The sequence below is a fragment of the Sylvia atricapilla genome, chromosome 19 (genome assembly GCF_009819655.1).
Source record: "Sylvia atricapilla isolate bSylAtr1 chromosome 19, bSylAtr1.pri, whole genome shotgun sequence".
Classification (NCBI taxonomy): Eukaryota; Metazoa; Chordata; class Aves; order Passeriformes; family Sylviidae; genus Sylvia; species Sylvia atricapilla.
In genome coordinates, this window is record NC_089158.1 from 6,466,626 (window position 1) to 6,481,322 (window position 14,697).

The following is a 14,697-nucleotide window of genomic DNA, read 5'->3' on the forward strand; positions in this document are numbered from 1 at the left end:
CTGCAGCTGTGTTTGTCCTGACCTGGGTGTATCTTTCTGAAGGCCTCTCACTGCAAAAACATCTTATTTAAACATCTGATCGTGCTACCAGCTGTTAGCAGTTGAATAACCCATTTATGTAAAATAGAATAATTATTTGCTGTTGTGCAGCTTGTTGAAATTACATTGTGGGTATTTCAAGTCCCGAAGAGGCCATGAAGTTGATCTGGAGCACCTGCCCTGTGGAGACAGACTGAGAGAGCTGGGGCTGTTCAGCCTGGAGAAGAGAAGGCTGAATGGAGACACCACAGCATCTTCCAGGATCTGAAGGGGCTGCAGGGAAGCTGGAGCGGGACTGGACTCTTCATCAGGAACCGTAGTGTCAGGACAAGGGAGAATGGGTTCAAACTGAAAGAGAGGACATTTAGGTTGGATATGGGGAAAAAATCTTCCCTGTAGGGCTGGGCAGGCCCTGTCACAGGGTTCCCAGAGAAGCTGTGGCTGCCCCATCCCTGGAGGTGTCCAAGGCCAGGTTGGACAAGGCTTGGAGCAGCCTGGGATAGTGGGAAGTGTCCCTGCCCATGGCAGGGGGTGGAACGAGACAATCTTTGAGGTCCCTCCCACCCCAAACCCTTCCGTGTTGAAGGTGCAGCTGTGTGTGCCACTTGTGATCAGTAACAGGTTAAAGTGTAATTCCTCAGAGGATCCTGGGCTCCAACACAGCACTGACGGCACATGGAGCTGCCTGATTGTTGTCATCATGTTTGCAGGGTGAATCTGTGAGGCCTCAGCCCAAGCATGAGGGAGATGGAATAAATAATAAACAATTCTGTACTCTGGCTGTGGTCACTTACTTCATTTTGTTCTTAAGTTCCTGCTGCAATGATTCTGTACCTGCTGGATTTCCATAAAACTTGAATTAGTCTTGATTCCTGCAGCAACCTTCTGGCTTTCTCCCAGCCTGGAAACAAGTGTGCTGTGTGTATTTGTGGGAGAGCAGTGTCCTGCATTTTTGTGCAGTGACTTGTTTGCTGCCTGTTGAATATGATTTTTTTTCTCTTAGTGTTTGTGGGATGAAAAGAGCTGTTGGAGGGTTAAAATATTTCCTTCCCCTTGGAAGTACTTGATTTAATCGAGGTCTGTAGTTAAGAGAGCGGATGGTCTTCTCTTGCACAGAACTGAATTGTCACTAGTGATTTGTTGCCAAAAGTCACTGAAAATGCTCTGCATTGCTCAGGTGATGGGTATTTGCCTCACCACCCAAGCAATCTGTGATGGAACTTCCTGGCTGAGAATCAGGGGCAAATGCAAAGGCAGCTACATCCAATATTTCTCTGGAGGTAAAGGCAGAGCTTTCACCAAGGGTGTTTGGTGTTGTATTTGCCTGAGCTGTACTGATCTGGTACAGCTTTTCTTCTGGTTTTGGCCTTTTTGGAGTATTCCTTTTGCTCTAAGGGAATGAGGGAGTGAAAATTCAGCCGTAGTTCTTCCATTATGGGTTGGTCATCCCTGGCTGGATGTTTGAATCTTTCAAGGTTTTGTGTCACATGTAAGACCAGTAATCAAATTTACTAAATTCAGATCTCATGAGAGCCATAATGTAGTAATCAGGCTGTAGAATACAGTGCTTGGTTCTGAATATCTAAACAAGGACATAACTTCAGGACAAAGAAGATTTCCCTGAGTGAAGGAAAGTAGCTGCCTTCCTCAGAGTCTCTGGGATGTGAGATGATTATAGGAATATAAAATAGAAACCTGGAATATATTTGAAAGAAATTACTTTACATGGTTTTCAATGTTTGTGCTGGACTTGCCTGAATATTTTTTTGGACTGTGAAATATTTAGGATTTATGAATAATTACTTTCTCAAGGCAGTGCTGGAGCTTTGAGCTGCTCTGTCCTGCATCTTCTACACCACATCTCAAGTGGATTGGTGGCTCTTAGGGGTGGGCTGATCTGTCCAACTGCTTCCAGGCAGGGTGGCTTTTCTGTGGCATTTTGGGTGGGTGAGAGAGAGGATGTTTGCTCTCTTTTTGAATTGTGGAGTCAGAAAATAAGCAGAGCTCCTTGTACTCACATTTTGGCTAAAATGGATTTCTCTCAGGCCATCCTTAAGTTTTGTTCTTATTGAGCAAACAGTGTCTTGCTGGGTGTCCTGGGAATGCTGTGGAGAGGAAAGGCTGAGGCTTGGTGAGCCTGTGATGTTCCATCCTGGCTGCCTCAAAAATGGGGAATATCCTGAGACTGACTGGGAATCAGCAGGCTGTGTGTTTGAAATCCCTTTCTGTATCAGGCTCTAATTTCCATGGTGATGGAGGGGTCTTGGGCAAACTTTTCTTTACCCCCTTGCAGAGTCCTTTTGCAGGTCATCCTCAAATAGATTTAGGCTTTGCCAGATACTCTGGTGTTTAGGAAAACCACCTGTGATGTGAAGCTTAAATGGTTGTGGATGGTTTTATTGCTTTCTGCAGAGCTCTGGAGAAATGTCTGTCACCTCCAACTCAAGTGTTCTGCTGAGTGCACAAAGGCAGCACAAGGACCAGAATAGTCTGAAGGGTCAGATGACAGTGCCTTATTGGGTTTTTTAATCTTGCAAATACCTAGAATTGGTGATTTTATCTGTTGCAGCTTTGCAGGGCACTATGGAGAGGTTTTTCTTAGAAGCTGGGCCTGTTCTCTTGAAAGCTGAGTTCTGCAAATGTTGGTGTTTGAGTGTGCCTAGCAAAGAGGCTTCATGTTTAGAGGTGGTTTTGTATTACTTTGTATTTTGTATTTTTGTTTTTCTGGCTGTTAAAGGTATAGGAGAACAGAATTGCAAGGTATAGGAAAACTTGTATCTCTCACACAATTTAGTGGATTCATTTGTTTTCTTGGCTTTACAATTGCAATTTTTCACTGGGGCTTGTGTTGTGTCCATTAAAGTCTTCGTTGGAGAGCTTTATTTTGGGAATTTAGTTGCAGAAACAGTGATGCTTTTTCACCATTGTGTTTCAGAGCTTGATAAAATGGTTGTATTTGGTTTGGGGGTCATAAATAGAGAAAAAAACCCTAAGGCTGACATAGAGCAGGAGAAAAGCAGTGGCTAACAGCAGTACATTTCTCAAGGTCATTTAGGCAGATAAGGGCTAGGTCTGCTTGTTTTTGCCATGTCCTAATTTTTGTGCTACCTCCCTGCTGAACCTGTCATGGAAACTGAGCTTCCCATATTGAATTGAATATGAGATGTTAAAACGTATTTTAGCTGCTACATGTACTTTAAAAGCTCAGCTCTTCATTTTGCAGGGTGCATTTTCCTGCTGTGGTGAGGTGCCACTGTTGTCTGCCTGCAATCCACTGGCAGCTGGAAGGCTGTAGAGATAAGGGTGCAAGTTTAAATAAAGAAGGCAGGGGGGAAGGAAAATATCCTAAAAGCTGATAATGTAAAAATTGCTTTAACACTCTTGCTTTGCCCTTTACTCGGAGGATTCTGTGCCAGGGTGATTGATCACTGTGTGCTCTGTGTGAGCAGGGGTTCACAAAGCTCCCCTGAGTTGGGAGTAGGCAGCCTTGGTGCCAGCAAGGTCCTGAGCACCTTTGTACTTCAGGTTGCCTTCCTTCCCTCAGCCAGCTTCTGCTATCCACAGACTGGTTTTTTCTTTTCCTGGAATTTGTGCTGAGTGATTTTTACCTCTAAAGGATTGTCCATAACTTTTAAGTCATGGTAAATAACTACTTAGAGAAACAGAGTTCTGGGAGGGGATGTTAAAATCAAATGCCCCAAAATAGGTCAGGGTATGTTATATTTGACACTGTTCCTTTTGGTTTATGTTGTAAGTTACTGTATGAAAGGAGTTAATAGATTGCTGTAAAATGTATTTTAAAATTTATATTTCAGCTTTGAAGTAGTCAGAAAACATCTCTGCTCTTTGTATTTCATTAAAATTCTCTTCATCCCAAACATAAGGGGAAGGTATGTGAGGACAAAGGGCTGAATCCATGGATGCAGTACAACATTTAACAAGAGAGTAAAGCATCACCTGACCCTCCCTCCTGGAGAGGACAAGGTGTGTTAATGCTTTCAGAACCAGCTTTCTGGGGACTTACTGGAGATGTTGATGTACAAAATGTTTGTCATGAAAGCTTCACTACGGGATTGCAGCTGGTCCCAGTAGAAGATTTTATCCTCTAGCTCTGACATTTCTGACACAATGAAGTTACTGGCTTTCCAAAAGGAGACAGGACAGAATGGACTGTAAGGAGAAAATGGTCCAAACTTGGAGCCCTTTTCATGGAAGGCATTGAACAGAATGTTTCCTATTCTCTTTCTAAAAGCATTGCCCTCAATCTTTCAAGATTATTTCAAATAGCTTTTTTCCAGTACCCTGTGGTTCTGCATCTTGGGCAGTTGTTTGTTCCTCTGCAGCAGAAGATAGTGTCAACAACCAGAGTTACTGTAGATGTCTTCCTGTTGCAGAGAAACACAAACTTTAGAAATCTTTGGATATATTGGTCATTTTAAACATATCTGTGTAAAATGCACTTTCATCTGCTCCTGTTGCTTATTCTCTGGTGAAATCCAGTTATAATGGAATGAGATGAGTCTCTTGGTAAAGAGTCCATTCAATGATTTTCTTTTTGCAGGAAAAGGCAGCAAATCCTGTAGCATACCATGTACTTTACATTTGTTCTGTAACTACTTTGTTCTGCACTTGCTTATTACAGCAAAATACCTTATGTAGGCACGGGGAGCTGTGAGACTGCAGTTTGCCTGTCCCTGGGAAGGTGTTAACTGGGGTGCAGCACCCAGGGAATGCACCTGGGTGTTTCTAGGGTGGGTTTCCTCCAGTGAGCTCAGTGAGCAGCTGGGAGAGCTCATGTCAGCACTCACCTGTACACTGTCCCCCAAATGTCACTAGAGATGAGCTTAACTTTTCATTTGTATTAAGTGATCTTTAGGTGTGTGTGTGTGTCTCAGTTTATTTGCTTACCTTAGTTGATACCTGACTGTCTCCTCTTTCCTGTGAATAAGCTCCTTTTATCCTGGCTCAGCAGGGAATGGCAGTTTCCCCTCTGGAAGGGTTGGAAGCAGAGGCTCAGGCAGCATTAGATGTGTTTGTGCTGTACTGACCACTGCAGGAAATGGGAACTAGTTCTGGACTGATAATTTGCCCACTGGCTTATTCCTCACACAGTAAACAAATGTGATCCAGTCTCTTTGGCAGGGAGTTCCCAAACCTGTCCTTGGTGCTGTGTGTTTTCACTCTGTCCCTCTGCTCCCCCATGGATGTGTGAGTGTGTATTTCTGTGTGTCTGGGTCTGCAGGGGTGCAGGAGGAGGCACATGTCCTCCCACACACACCTCTGGTGGTGGCAGCTTCTCCAGGACAATGTTGGTGGGTTAGTTTGAACCCTTCTCTTAGCAAGATTTATCTTGTCAGCTATCCACTGAGCAAATAATCCTGAATATAATGTTCCAGGGAGTAAACGTCTACTTATGATCAGGAAGAGGAACTGGGTGAATGTGATCTTTAATTAAGCAAATATTAAAAGCAAGCAGAAAATTGTTTGCTTTACAAATGAAGCACCTTGTTACAAATCCACCTATATAGTGAATACCTGAGAGAAGATTGGCCTGGGCTCCGTGCTTTATTGGGAGGAAGAGTGTTTAGTTGTGGTGGCTGAAACTTCAGCTGTGCTAATAATGCTTTTATCTCATTTTTATAGATTGCTGCTAAAATTGGAGATATTCCTCACTTGAATAATTCTACAACACTTGTGGACCCGTCAGTCTACGGTTATGGAGTGCAGAAACGGCCCCTGGATGATGGAGGTAAGCTGCCTGTGGTTAGTCACTCTGGTGGATGCAGCTCCTGAAATTCATCCATGGAGGCAGCTGTCTGTTTTCAGGATGGAAAAACGCAGCTTTCTGTGTGTAGACATTTTATACAAGATGCCCTGTGCTGTTTACTCTTACCTAGATTGCACCAATGCTTGGGCATTGGTATTAACGTGAAGCAATTCTTTGTTAGTTCATGACCTTTGGGAATTAGCAAACAAACGATGTCATTTAAATCTTGGTCTGTGGTAGTGGAGAGAGGGAGGAGGATTTGCTTATTGGGCCTGTGCTGGAGCCCACATACAGAGCACCAGGAGTACACAGGACATGTTCTTCCTGGTGGCCCTGATTTTCTGAGAGCAGGCAGTGTGTGGGGCCAGTGTTATACGTGTTCTTTCCATCTGTGACAATAGTCACAGCCCAGGAGCTGAGTTGCTGTCAACTTCTGGTTGCTTTGTACGTGAATTCTAAGGAGAAAAGTTATTTATGGAAGATGATGCATGTTGGAAGGAAACTTCTGTATTAGCTTAAGCTTTCTCCATTATTATTTGAGAATTTTAAAATCTCTGAAGAATTTAGAATTGGCCATAACCAAAGGATAGTTCATTGCATGGATCATAACTATAGTAAAATATTGTATGAATTGTTACAATTTAAAATTAAGCCACTGGTTTCTTGTCTTTGGTGGAACCAAATGTTAGAACAAACAAAAATGTTAGAACAAGAGTTTTTTAGGTTTTATAAGTCTAATGATATGGATTGTTACAAGAAGTGTTTAAACTGTATTATCTGCTGCTGTATAGATGCAAAGAGCTCACATTTTCTTGTGAAGAAATAAAAAGCATGGCTATGTCTTCCTTTCTGCTATTCCCTCTGTTATTTTTCCTGACACTCATAGCCCTGCAGGGTGATTCTCTCTCCCCTGGATGTGTTCAGGAGTACTGAGGAGATAAGCCAAGCTGCTGCCTAGCACTTCACTTAAAAAAAAAAATTCTGTCTGATACAAAGGCTGAAAATAACTGCACGTCTGCTCCTCAGTCTGAAAAAACATGCTGGTGCACGGGGAGAAGTTTTTTTCATGTGGAGCTTCTGGCTTGCTACCATTACTGTTTTCTGAACAGATGCCACCACCCACTTCTGTTCTCTGCTCTTGGCTCTCTTTGAGCAACAGGTTGCTGCTGCTCCTTTGGTTTGGGATTTCAGGAGAGAATGGATTTTTCTGAGTGAGCCCTCACACTTTGTATCTTGGACAGGAGCATCCTTTTGTTGAGAAGCCGGAGGTGTGGCATTGCTGGTGTGTTGGGGAATGCTGAACAGCTCTGAGCTTGGTCTGAGTAGCTTAGGGACATGGCTGTGTGTGAAAAGGAATAAAAATAGCCTTCTGGGAAGCAGTCATTCACAACATTCACCCTGCGTGTGTTTTTCATTGATTCGTCAGACTGAGCTCGAGATCTGGCCTCTTGACAAAATGGGTTTTGTGAAATGGTCGTGGTGCTTTAGTGACAGGTTGGACTTTGTTCTTAAACGTGTACTGACGAGCCCTAGAACTTGGTGATCCTTGTTTGTGTTGACACAGACCGTGTCAATACAGTAGCAGTCTGGGCAGTAAAAGTGCATTACTGCTGGTTTCTTGTGCTGTGTAGATATCTCCATGGAGTGGGTATTGTTCCTGGGAGGACCTCCCAGGGTGGCTATTCCTGACTCCTGGATCAGGAGTTGTTCTGCTCCCCCTGTCCTCACCACTGGACCTTGTCTGTAATTGTTTTTAAAGTAGCTCCAATGCTGTGTTTACCCTTGGGTTGTTCCTATACATTTGTATATAACTCTGTCCAACTCTCCTCCCAAAAATTTGGTCTGTGAGATCTTTGAGGAGAAGAGAAATGACAGAAGTAATGTTTTAAAGGGCTGGGATGTGACAAAGAAGGAATTGTCAGAGTAGGGATAAGGTTGTAGCACTTCTTTCAGCTTGGGTCACATTGGGTTTTATTTGCAATGGTATTAGCAGGTCCTGTACTGAAAGCAGCCTTGTGGTGAGTTCCCCCCTGCATGTGGGATCCTCCTGGGCTGTTCTTCACCTGCAGCCTGGCAAAGCAACTCCTGAAGCTGTGGGTGCTTCTTGCTCTGTTGTGGTGTGATCCATATCTTAGTCTTGGGCTACCTGCTCTTGCTGCCATGTAATTAAGTGTCTGTAGTGCAGCTTTAGCTTTAAACGTCTGGGAGATGGAAGTTGCTTTTAATAGGACACTTAAATTAGGAAAGCATTTCCTATTCGGGTGGTTCTTTAGTTCTCTGTTAGCTGCAAACAAGGGGTGTTGGAATTGCATGCCCACACTTTCCTCCATTTTCTGCTTGTCTGTGAACCCCAGTTTGGAGATGATGTTGTCGAGAAGGGATTATGTTGTTACACGTGCTCTAGAAATGTTTCAGTGTATGGATTTGGATACATTCTACTGCTCTGGATGGGCTGGAAACAAATCTGGTGGGAAATTTCCCCCTGTATACTGCAGGCTCACATCTGGGTGCAGGTCTCATTGCTTCCTTATCCCCACGCAGCTCTGGGGAAATTAATGCTGTTCCTAATACTGCTGAAAAAAATGTCTCCAGGGGAAGCATTTAAGGTGACAGGAGAACTGTCTGTCTCTCAGGACAATCTAATTCTTCCCATCTGGTTTTGTAAACAGCTGCTGCTGTGGCCCGATGCCACCTGAGGAAGTGGTCTTAAGGCAGGTGTCAATGTGTTGATCAAAACAAATTCAGCTGCTTTTAAAACATTTCCAGGAAAAAGAGATTTATTGTAGTGTCAGAAACCAGGATGTGTGAGTGTTTTTTGCACTTCCCTTAACATCACCCTCATCTGAACTGAGGATCAGCAGGATCAACCCTGGTAACCTGGTTCGTTGGTGTTAGATGGAGCTCGAGACTGATTATTTCTCTTTTTCCTTGCTTCTTTTTTTGCCTTTTCTGGAAACAACTTGAAAGTAATCCTGCAAACAGCTGTAGTGCAGGGAAGAGATCAAGTTTATTTGTACTTCTCCTGGGAAGTCACAGCTGGCATTTCTGTGGCCACTTGCAGAGGTTAATGTTTCTCAGGGAAGGGGAGCACTAGGGACAGGTGAGTCTGAACTGCAGAGAGACTTGGTGGCACCTTGCCTGTGGCTGCTGCTGAGGACAGACCCCCAGCTCTCCTGTTAAGGGCCAACTGCTGCCCCATGCCTCTATTTTAATTAAAAAGTCCCTCAAATTATCAGCACAGATTAAGTAGTTTGTTAAATGCTAAATAACCTTTAAAGAAGCAGACTCCTTTTGTTCAAAGGAAGCAGGGCTCTAGTATGCTGCAGAGACTGATGGACAGAGCATTACCCTTTGTTTGCCCTGCTCTGGGCTGCTTTAAAGGAGTGTCCTGTGAGATCCATAGGATTAAGCAGCAGCATTTACAGCTGAAGGCTGGGGCATCCTTTGAGTCTGGGAAAACAAAGGTGAGAGACCTTGGAGAAGCCTCACATCCCCCTCTCTCCACTCCTCTCTCCTCCTGAAGCTCCTTTGGTACATCCAGATCTGAAGATGACCTGTTCTGATGTAATAAAACTTGATTGTAGTAGAACCAAGGGCTCAAAAAGGACATGATCCTGCTGTACAGAGTACTTTATTCCGTTCCTCCAATGCGTTTTCTATGAAAATAGCAGTGGGCAGAAGAGAATTTTGTTCCTGTCTTACTGCTGATGAAAGTCAGTACTGATGCTCTTTGACATATCTGCAGCAGTAGTAGGATCAGGGCAAAAGTCCAGATCTCATGGCAAAAGATTTTGTTTAATGCACAAAATACCACTGTTCTTCACAATTGTAACTTTACAGATGGTCACTTTTTAAAATAAGATGGTTTAAGGGAGGGGAAAAATCCTCCAAAGATTTGCAGTGAAGTCAGACACAAAAAAATTAGGATCTGACTATTTAATTAAAGAAAAACCTATTGATATTTAATGATGGAGAATTAGGGTAACTAACTTTGTAGCTTTCTAAAAATTACAGTGATCCTAATTTGGCTCTAAAGTATGAAAAGCAGCCCTTTTCCACTGCTCTCAAGGAGATGTGTTGCTCTGATTTTATTCTAGCCATGAAGATATTCCTGAAGAGATTGTATATTCCCATCATGCACATTAATTTAGTGGGAAGCACTGCTCTGTTTTATGGGGTGGAAGAAAAATCCGCATTTGTTTTGAGTGTCTGTTAGGTAGAATTCAGTTAAGGTGAAGCGTAAAGCAGAATGAAGAGTTATCAACCAGCAGGTGCCATTAATAGGAAATTGTGCTGGTTTTATTCAGTGTTTTTCCTTATTTGCAGTGAAATGACTGCAGTTACAGTTAAATTGTACTGAATAGATGTAAAAGGGGGAAGTATGTATGTGGCTTGTCAGAGTTCAGCTCCCTCCTTGGTGTGGAGGGAGGCAGTGGAATGATGCATCAGCTTCCAGTATTGTGGCTGCCCCAGCCCTGCCTCTCTATTAGTCCCTGTTTTTCAGAGAAAAAGGGGCATGTTGGAGAAGGAATGGACCTTTAAGTTGCTGGAATTGGGAGCCACATCACTTTCCCCCCCAAAAAACGGGGAGATCATAACTGACTTGAAGTAAATAATTTCCATTTCTCTCCATCTGCCTTCAATCTCAGTTTTGTGAGATGTTATCGGTGAACTGTGGAAGGAATGGTCTCTCACATGAGTTATTGTGGTGTAATTTCTCCACACTAATCTGTACAATGAACATACATTAAGGCTGATATCTCCTTGTGGGGGTGAATGGCTTACCGTGTTTGGATAGTACTCAGAAAGGGTTGGAGAGACATTGTTGCCTACATTTAAAGTATTAATTCCCTGGCTGATTTAACTTCCTGTGCTCATACAGGTTTTCCCTCGGAAGTTGTCTTTTTGAAGTGTAGGATTGTGTTACAAAATGCAGGCTCTTCCCTTCGGTGCGTGAACTGGGGAAGTTGATTATAGGATGTGTATCTGTCTCATAATTTGTGGGCAGCGGCTGCAGCGGAACAGATTGCTAAGAGAGCTGTTCTGGTGAATTGAAATGCGAAGTGGAGATTTAAATACAGCCTTTGCAGAGTTAAGACCACTCTTTCTGGCATCTTGATAATGAGTGGCTTGTCTGTGGCAACCTTACACTGCACCGATACCACCAGACCTGCTGTGTGGAGTTGAAATATTCTGAGTGCAGTTCAGAGGAAGATTCCGAGTTTGGTTGTATTTGCTCAGCTCTGTGGTAGAAGCTTATCAGCTGAAGCAAATATTCCCCATTACATCACCCACCTTTTTCAACTGCAGTATTCATAGTTATCAAATTAGAGCTTTTCATGTTCAGGGTGAGAATATGCAAAGACAAATCTAAGGGAGTCAATTAACACAGCAGTTGTCTTATCGCTGAGCTGGGGAGAGTAATAAAATAGATACGCTGTCGATATTTTGGTCCTGAGCTCTCCTGGAGGTATTGACACACAGCAGAAATATGCTGTTGGCTTTCTTTGTCTGTTTTCTTGGAGTAAAGTGTTTGGTCACAAACTTGATGCATTTTTCTACCAGATTTACAGAGTGTTGGATGCATCCACTTTCTATCCCTGCCGACTGATTGCCAATTTATTTCAGGTCAAAGAATGTGCAGCTTGCTGCAAGGTAGTTTGAAACAGCATCTTTATTATCACAGCTCACATGTTGGCCAGTTTCATTTGTTTTGTTCCGTGCCCTCCAGGCATGCAATATAATCTTTCAACTGGTTGTTAGCACCAAATGGTCTGGTTTTTAGCTGGTTTGCTGCAGGCAGAGTCCAGTAGGAAGCCCAGCAGGGCTCGTGTTCCCACTTTGCATGAGTTGGTCTAATGATATTTTCCCTATTAACATTTGGAAGAAAGATCTAATCTGTTGGGGCTGGGGGGAGAAGTCTGTCTCAGGGTTGTCAGTAGGGAGATAATTGCTAATCATAGATGGACCACCAGCTAACATGGCAGAAATGCCTGGAATGTGTTCAAGAACATGTGTTTTGTTGGGTTGAAACACTGTTTGGGTGCCACGAGGTTACTTAACAGCCCTATTCCTTTAACAGGTCTCCGTGTAAGTGGGCTCCATGGAGCACAGATCAGAGACACAGAGAGAAGTATGTGCCAGCCGTGTCTAATGCTTGGACTGAGGGAATCTCTGAGGCTGCTTGGCTTTTATTCTTGTTTTTTTAATACACACTGGTCTCCTTCAAATTTCTCTCCCTCCTCCTGCCTCCCCCCTTTTCCCTTTTTTTTTTTTTTTTACTACTTTGGGCTTAATTTGGGAATGGGGGAGGTTAGTTGCAGGGATTTGGATTTGGGCAGGCAGGATTTTCTCCCATGACTCTCAGCATGGGGAGACGTGGATCAATTCCCTATCCTGTGTTCAGCTGGACACTGGGCTGTGGTGTGTGTTGATCAAGAAATCCCCTCCTGTTTTGTACCACATAACGCATTCATTTCAGCCACTGAACCTAAATTACTGTTTTGCTTTTCTTTCTTTTTTGATGAAACGGTAAGAACTCTCTTTCTATAGGGATGAAGTTAGTTTATCCGTGCTAATGCTTTGATTTTTTTCCCTTTTTTCTCTCTCTGCCACAGTAGGTAACCAGTTAGGGGCCCTGGTACATCAAAGGTAAGCAGTGGGTTATGTTTTATTATTTATTGATCAATTCTAATTGTTTATTGATCCACCATCTGTAGTAGTGTTAGGAAGTCAGAGGTTGAGAATGTGGAAAAACTGTCAGCTTGGGTTTTCTCCAGCCTGGGTTGTTTGTTCTGGTGAAAAAAAAGAGGAGTTGATGTGAAACTTGGGGTCTCTGCAAATCTGCAGGACCAAAAAAAATAAATTCTCTTTCCTTTCCCTTCCCCTGCCCTGGCAGGGGCAGGAGAGAAAAAAAAAAGTAAAAAGATCTGGCATTTTGGCAAAAGGTGGAAGTATCAAACAGACACATATTACTGTTGTTATTATTTAGGTTTTTTTGGTGTAATATGACCTGGGATGACTCCTTTGTCAAAGATGGTTTGGGAAGACTGAAGCAAGTATGAGTTGTCATCCAGCATGTCTCAGCATCCAATAAAAATGTAAAATTCTCAGTTCTTCTCAAATCCTGCTCTTGAGGAGTTTTCTGTGTTGTTTTGAAGGGAAGACCATTTCTAAAGCTGGATTAGCCTGAAGGTGAATAGTAGTGCATTTCCATCCTAACCAGCTGTTTGGGGCCTCAGCAGAAGGGACAAACAATGTGCATGAAGGCTGTACAACTTTAAATTTTTAATGGTTAAGTTAAAGCTAATGTCCTACTAGAGCATCTTAGAAAGGGGTAGGCAGTGTTAGTACTTTATCTGCAACTTAGCTAGTCAAGTCTAGTGTGTATTTTATACCTTTTCTAACTGATCTAAAGCAAAAAGAAAAAAAAAAAGGGAAGATTTTAATGTTCCTCCACACAAAATCTGCATTGAACTTACTGTGCAGGTATTTTATTGCTTTTGAGATTGCTGAACAAATTGTATATAATGCATATTTGCCAATTCCATATTCATGCTGCTGTATTTTTTACAAGGAAGAAACAGCTAAACAAAAAAATAATGCAAGTTAATTCCTTTCTACTTGACTGTGGTCAGGTTTTAAGAAACTGCTTTGAGTGATTTGTTTTGAAGCAGACAAATTGAAAATATCCAAAGAGCAGTAGTTATGGAAGTCTTGAGATAATAAGAATTCAGAGGATAATTGAAGACAATTTTTAATTCCAAGGAAAAGAATGATAAGGACAAGCAGATGAAAAAAAGAGTCCCAAAACACCAAACCTGTGAATATCAGAAGGCAGATTTCATGTCAGGCCTGGCTTTGGTTGGTGTCTCCTGGGAAGAGAATATCCAAAAGCACTGGGCAGACACTGCTGCTTGGAAGGTCCAGGCTCAATGATAAAGAAACTTTGTGGTTTTTTTGGTTAAATCTGTCTGGAGCAAGAATGACAAAAAGAGCTGCTTCCATCAGCTCCATTCAAGATACCAGAGATAGACTGGAAATGGATCCAGCACAGGAGAAATTGTTGTGACCATGAGAGGTCCCTTCCAAAACAAATGATTTTGACAATGATGTGCTTTTATGTGTGCAGAATCCCTGTGCTGAGCCCAGGCTCCATGGCAGGGGTGTAGTTTCTTCCAAATTGTTCTTTGTAATGACTTTGATGGGGTTTTCTTCCATTTTTTTTTTTTTTTCCCCTTTAGGGCTGTAATAACAGAAGAGTTCAAAGTGCCTGATAAAATGGTTGGATTTAGTAAGTACCTTGGATGCTTTTGATGCTTCTTGATGTGTTTTCTGTGCGGGAATGCTGTTAATTCTGACACGAGTTTTTGTGCTTATTAGCCTTGGATAAGCCTTATTTAATGCTGTCTCCTTGAGGAACAGAGGATGAGTGTTTAAAATCCAGATGCAAACTTTGTGTAAAAGCTTGGTGTCCCAGTAATAAGAACAAGAATGTTTGGTATAGGTTACTGAGCATTTTAGTGGTTTTCTCTTTTGAATTCCCATTAGCACAGTACATAAACAAGTCAAAAGTTAATTTATTTCCCTTCATTGCATCATTTTACTTTAAGTATGCAAAACTGTGAGAATGGAGGAAGGAAAACAACATTTCAATGTTAAAATATGAGTTGACTAAAGGCAAGTTAAACAGAATTTTAAATTTCTCACACATTTGCTGCAGGGAAACTCAACCAGATGAGAGTTTTTCCTAGATTTGCATTCCTGATACTGTTCTCTTTCAAGCTTGATCCTAATTTCTCTCTTCCTCTTAATGATCATTACTCTGGCTTTCAATGGCACCTCCTGCTGATGTGTTACTGCAGTGATTGCATAGACTCTTCCACTGCTGG

General features: G+C 42.4%; 1 protein-coding gene across 4 annotated transcripts in view; it reads left to right on the forward strand.

Annotated features, from left to right (window-relative positions):
- The window catches only part of FUBP3 (far upstream element binding protein 3), a 39,260-nt gene that overhangs the window by 1,719 nt on the left and 22,844 nt on the right, over nucleotides 1-14,697 (forward strand). For 2 of the 4 annotated variants that reach the window (XM_066332765.1, XM_066332769.1), the window contains exons 2-5: nucleotides 5,683-5,788; nucleotides 11,889-11,939; nucleotides 12,424-12,457; nucleotides 14,050-14,099. In XM_066332765.1, the coding sequence (XP_066188862.1) occupies nucleotides 5,683-5,788; nucleotides 11,889-11,939; nucleotides 12,424-12,457; nucleotides 14,050-14,099 (241 nt within the window). The remainder of the gene's footprint in view (nucleotides 1-5,682; nucleotides 5,789-11,888; nucleotides 11,940-12,423; nucleotides 12,458-14,049; nucleotides 14,100-14,697) is intronic. The other 2 variants (XM_066332767.1, XM_066332768.1) reach the window with 2 other exon arrangements.